Here is a 6,074-nt window from a genome sequence, read left to right on the forward strand (position 1 = left end):
ACAATAGTAAACACATATTTAAATGTGATGTTTTTTTCCTTCATAACTCTTGATTCTACCACATTTAATCTCATTTGCCAACTAACATTTAATTTCACATCATTTGTTAAATGTTGTATCCCTTTTCCACTTTCTAAGGTGTATTTGGCCATATGTTCGACTATAAATGTGAAGTTTTTGATCCACTTTGATGTCTACTAGTCCACTTTACTATTTGCAATCTTGGTTGGAGATTTAACTTGCCTTTCGTTTGTAGATTTAAACCAAATAACACATTTCACGTGCTTTAAAATGTAATATCTCCTTGTACTCTTGTGTGTACTTAGGTTATGAGTTGCCTCCTCTATAGTAGTCTACCATGCACATCACCATCTAGTATCCCTTTGGGAAACAACAAACTTAGCTAAGCATGGGAATTCAATTCTCCTTCATAGGGGAAGCCTAGGACAATCACCCTTAACAATGGTCTAATGTCCACCTAAGAATGGTCACTTTGCAATCAATTGAAAATGAGAGTAGGCTATTACCATACTTAGTTTAAAGAGAGTGGACTCTGTCTTTTAAACATCCATGGTCATTAGGGCTTGTACTCAATCACACTCTGACCCCTTGTAAATGGTGTCAAGTTGGTTCTACCTACACTCAATCCCACTTTGGTCCCCTAAAATGATCTTAAGCTACTTTTATCATACTAAATTTGGGGGCCCCTCATGTTTTAGTAGCCATATCTAATGTTCAACAAAGTTACCATCTACCAAGACATAGGTGATCGATCATTTGGATCGAGGTCAGGCTAGCCAATTTCCTCGAGGGGTTTATTTTAGTTGTCTAATTAAGCAAAATATACTACCACACATTTTGACATTTAATTTAAGTAACTTCTTTTTGTTAATCCATTACATAGGGTTCATTAACACAACCTTTTGTACATGACAAAACTTACGAAAACAATACTTCATATTGATTAATAAAATTGTCTACAAAGCCATCACTCCTATAAGACTAGTACAAGATCTATATCTTGTAAGAGAAGTCATGTGTGCCACCTAGGATGGGACCTTCTAAACTCACAAGTTGGGCCATTATGTGATCACACTCTTTGTGTGAACACAATGAATTTACAAGCTCATAACCTTGCTAAGTTTCACTAAGCCTATAGAGTTGCCTACATAACTGTGGCATTTACTACTCATGTGTGCCACCTAGGATGGGACCTTCTAAACTCACGAGTTGGGCCATTATGCGATCACACTCTTTGTGAGAACACAAGGAATTTATGAGCTCATAACCTTGCTAAGCTTCACTAAGCCTAGAGAGTTGCCTACATAATTGTGGCATTTACTACTCAGCCCTTTCTGCTATCAAGTGCTTGAGTGATCAAAAAGAAAAACACCTATCCCTTGTAAGAGCGTAAGACTCTCTCATCCATAACAATTGAAAATTTCAAATATCCCATAAGACGTTGAGGTGTGTTAATGTGGAGATCCAAATATCCTAAACCACCATGACCACTTTTCTATTGAGTTGTTATAAGTACAAATTTTATCACATTCCAAATGTAAAAGTAATTGTACCACAATTATAAAACAATGCTTTTAGACACACCACATTGGATTTTATCACATTGCAAATGCAAAAGTAATCATATCACAACCATTAAACAATGCTTTTAAACATTTTTTAATCATGTAGTGCATGAAAGCTACAAATTATCCTTTGCATGTCTCATTCTTAAAAAGTAATTTTTATTTCTAAGTTGATTGAATCTAGTTTTTTAAAAGGTTTTCTTTAGTCAATTTTCAGTCAATACAATTTTATAAAGCCAAAGTAACAGTTCTACATGTCTTTTTTCTTCATCTCGGGTCTAATTTATTAAATCCTACTACCATGCATATGACTATCTAGATAATTTAATAAAGAAAAAGTGAGATTTTTCAAGAAGAATTTGAGTAAATTTAATGAACCATAGTTTATCTAAATTTCATTATCTTCGTTAGGCCATCTGTCATTACATGGAAATCACCACGGATTTGAGTTGGCATATGACCATCACTATTTCAAATTGTGCACGTTCCATGGCCATCTCAAATTGCATTTAGCTTCAAGATGAGCCTCAACTTGAGTGACGTGTTCATTGATGGTGGATGCATGAGCGTTTTCCTTAGGCCATTGAAAATAGTCCTCAAAATCACCACGGATTTGAGTTGGCATATGACCATCACTATTTCAAATTGTGCACGTTCCATGGCCATCTCAAATTGCATTTAGCTTCAAGATGAGCCTCAACTTGAGTGACGTGTTCGTTGATGGTGGATGCATGAGCGTTTTCCTTAGGCCATTGAAAGTAGCCCTCAAAATACAAACTTCATGATTGTGTGTGAATGGCCTCTAAACTCGAGTCTATTGTTGCTCAAGGCAAATCAAAGGTACAATGGTAATCATGAATGTTTTAGAGACAATATGGAGTCGTCTCATGCTTCAAATGTTGCCTTCTTAGGCTCAATTCACATAAGTAGGGACTAAAGTAAGTGGCTAGAAAGTTGAGAGATGGTAATCAAACTTTACAAAATATGACGTGACACTTGATGCTCATTGATATGAAACTTAAACATAAGCAAATAGGGTGTAACAATGATTGGGAAGCTAAAGAAGATTATAAACAACATGGATTACCTTCTCTTGCATGAATTATGTGGTTACAATCCTCTTGTTCTCAACTTCCAGTACAACTAGAGGTTTATACTCTCTAGCAAAGATTGAAATACTTTGCGTGCAAAAAGGAAAATATTTATGTAGATGTTTGGTAGAGAGAGGGGAAGAGATGACCTATCATACTTTTGTCTTTTTCCTTATTTATTTGTCATGCTATTTTGAATTTAGCTTTATTAAGCATACATTTTCCCAAAAAAACCAATTGGTTTTTAGCCCCTCTATTTTCGGATTTCTTCTTCCACTCTAATTTCTTTTCCTTTCTTTGATTATTTTATTGCACCAAAAACGTTTTTTGCCCTTGTTTCTTGTATGCTACTCCTAGTGTTGCTCCGCTGTCGAATTAGCATATTGCAAAAGTGTAAAGTGATTAATTTTTTTTGAAACGAATGTATCTACCTAGATAGCTTGAACTAATTCCAATGTCAAATGACAATTTTTAAAATATCAAGATTTTTCTATACTTTAGTTGTATGGGTTGATTTTTCTTAATTATGCTCATGTTTAGCAATGTAGGAAGTGTACAAATGTGTCAAGAACACAAATTTCAATGTTGAAAAGACTTATTCAACATCTTTTACAGCTTCATTTACTTTTTTACAAAATTAAAAAAAAAGTAAAACCTTAAACTTGACAAATTTTTGGTTATAAAAATGGCAAATACCCGGGATTGGATTGAGAAATCCCTCCAAAATTTTGGGTCCAAGAAGGTTGTTAATCGCTACAAAGATTGGATGGCCCTGATCTGCTACACAGCCAGCATGGCATGCGACGTGGAATCTCACGTGTCGTTTGGGAAGTGCCATGCAACACCCTGCTTTGCTGAGCTGACTCTGGAGCAGCGGCGTTGACGCGGCTCGTACCCGCGTTGGTCCGCAAAGGAGGCAGCAGAGGCCGTTTGCGTGGGGAACAGAATGATCGACCAATCTGCCGAGGATCGGTCGGAAGGGAGCAGCTACCGCCATGCAGAGTTCAAGCTTTGCAGTCTCTAAACTTAACTTTGGCTGAAAGCTCGGCAGTCACGCTGCGCCCTTTGCTCCGAGCCGTTGATGGCGTGGGCTCGGTTGCTGAGCAGTATATATGCACGGAGACGGAGATGGAGATGGATCGAGAACATACACTAAGAGAGAGGGAGGGAGAGAGGGAGAGCGACACACACACAGATAGAGAGACAGCTTACGTATCGACAGAGAGAGAGAGAGAGAGAGAGAGAGAGAGCGCTTACGTATCACAAGGGAGGTTCATTCCTTCCTGCACAGCGAGCTGATAACCGCCTCCTATTCATCAGCCTCTGAGAGAGCTGAGACGAAAGATATACAAATGCCAGCTGCATCGGCCATGGCCTCCACTTTACTCACACTGCTTGCGGTGGTGCTCCTGCTCGTCGACGTGACAGCAGCCCAGAGGCGCATGCTGACCGACGTGGCCGCATCTCACGGCCGCATTCTTGGAGGTTATGTCCCGAGTGCGGGGGCCGGCGGGCCCGCTCCGCCATCTCCTCCTGCCGCCCCTCCCCCTCCCACTGGCGCTGCTCCTTCTCCCGGCGCTACGTCACCCCCTGCCATGCCAGCTGGCGGCGCGGCCCCGGCCTTCTCAGCGCCGTCTGCGGGCCCGACTTCCTACGGTGGTGAGACGTCGCCCGCGGCTCCTATCGGCGCAGCCCCGGGTTTCGCAGCCCCTGCCGCCCCGGCGGGCCCCACGCCAGCAGCTGGCGGGCCCTCCAGCAAAGCGCCCGGAGCAGCAGCAGCGCCGGCCGGCATCTCCCCGCCCGCCGCTCCCGCTCCCGCCGCAGGACTGGCACCGAGCCTGGCGACCCCCAGCGCCCCCTCAGGCATTCCCGCACCCACACCTCCCTATGCTGTCACTCCGAGCCCCCCTGTCCCTGCCGCCTTCGCCGCCCCTTCCGTACCTGCGCCCATGGCAGCTCCCGCAGGGAAGGCCCCCTTGCCCACAACTGCCCCCAGCGCTGGCGCTCCGGGCTTCGCCGCTCCCGTGCCTCCCGCTGGGCCTGCCCCCGGAGTTCCGGCCGCACCCAGCGCTGGCGCTGCGCCGGGCTTCGCCGCTCCCGTTCCTCCCACCGGACCTGCCCCCGGAGCTCCGGCCGCACCGAAAGCTCCTTTGCCACCCTACGCTGCTCCTCCAACCGTACCAAGCGCTGGGGCCCCGGGTTTCGCTGCCCCTCCTGCCGGGGTTGCCCCGTCCGCACCAGCACCTCCTGCTCTTGCCGCTCCCATGATCACCCCCGCCCCCTCAGGCGCAGCTCCCTATGGTGCAGCTTCCGTGCCTGGAGCCCCCGCTTTCGCAGCTCCCATGGTTCCTACAGGAGCTGCCCCAGGTGAAATCCCGAAAAGCAAGCTGCCAGTACCTTCGGGAGGTGCCCCCGGCTTCGCAGCTCCCATGGCTCCTTCAGGAGCAGCCCCAGCTAAAGTTCCCATAACCAAGCCAGCGCCGTTGGGAGGTGCCCCGGGCTTCGCAGCTCCCATGGCTCCGTCAGGAGCTGCGCCAGCTGAAATTCCAATAACTAAGATCCCGTTGGCTCCCTCCGGAGGCGCACCTGGTGAAATTCCGTCAGGCAAGGGACCAGTACCAACCGCCGGAGCCCCTGGGTTTGCTGCACCGGCCATAACTGGCGCACCCGAAGCTCCCACTGGCAAAGCACCCACACCTCCCTATGCCGCAGTGCCATCACTACCAAGTTTCTCTGCACCGACGGTTCCCACACATAAATCGATCCCACAATCAATACCCAGCGGTGGAGCCCCTGGCTTTGCCGCACCATCCATGCCTGCGCCAGCAGGTGGTGCATCAGAAGTAGGCCCATTAACACCCTCTGGTGCAGGATTCGCTGCTCCATCTGCTGGTGCTACACCTTCGGGCGGTTACGTTAGTGCAAGTGCAGCATCTGGAGCAAAGGGTGGGGTTGTTGTATCACCCTCTACCCCTTCTGCCAGCAGTACTGCCCCTTGTCCTCCCACGTCCTCATCGTCGGAAACCCCTCCCTATCCTTCATAGGCACTAACATGAACCCTTCCAATTCTTTACATGCCTTCTCCCAACACTATCAATAATCCTACAGGGGGCGAAATTAAGTTCTCATTCTTGTTTTCTTACTGCCCATACCGAAGGTTGCAGACGTTGTTGAACATATTCACAGAGATAGCGTTCTATTCTTTTCTTGTTGAGACGCATTCCTTAAAAGAATTTGGTCACTTTAGCAAAGTTAGAAGGGTTCCATTTTGGCATTCTAATAGTGGAGCTCAATTTTCATTATGGAATTACCATTCTAATAATGGAGCTTAATTTAGCATTTGTAATCATGGAGCTCAATTGCCAATTCATTATTTTGGTTGGAACCTTATTGCTTT

At 45.9% G+C, this 6,074-nt stretch overlaps 1 protein-coding gene across 1 annotated transcript; it reads left to right on the top strand.

Moving 5' to 3' along the window:
* The first annotated feature begins 3,665 nt into the window (after positions 1-3,665).
* LOC148019805 (uncharacterized) lies at positions 3,666-5,872 on the top strand. The gene has a single exon (XM_087699624.1). It carries the CDS (start codon positions 4,030-4,032, stop codon positions 5,719-5,721), a length of 1,692 nt encoding a protein of 563 aa, XP_087555750.1. The 5' UTR covers positions 3,666-4,029; the 3' UTR covers positions 5,722-5,872.
* The last annotated feature ends 202 nt before the right edge of the window (positions 5,873-6,074 follow it).

The sequence above is a fragment of the Lygodium microphyllum genome, chromosome 19 (genome assembly GCF_053477565.2).
Source record: "Lygodium microphyllum isolate KBCC chromosome 19, Lygodium_microphyllum_v1.1.10, whole genome shotgun sequence".
NCBI lineage: Eukaryota > Viridiplantae > Streptophyta > Polypodiopsida > Schizaeales > Lygodiaceae > Lygodium > Lygodium microphyllum.

What these genes read in the sequence shown, in the direction of transcription:
- LOC148019805 (XM_087699624.1), top strand. Translation starts at nt 4,030, where the DNA reads ATGCCAGCTGCATCGGCCATGGCCTCCACTTTACTCACACTGCTTGCG.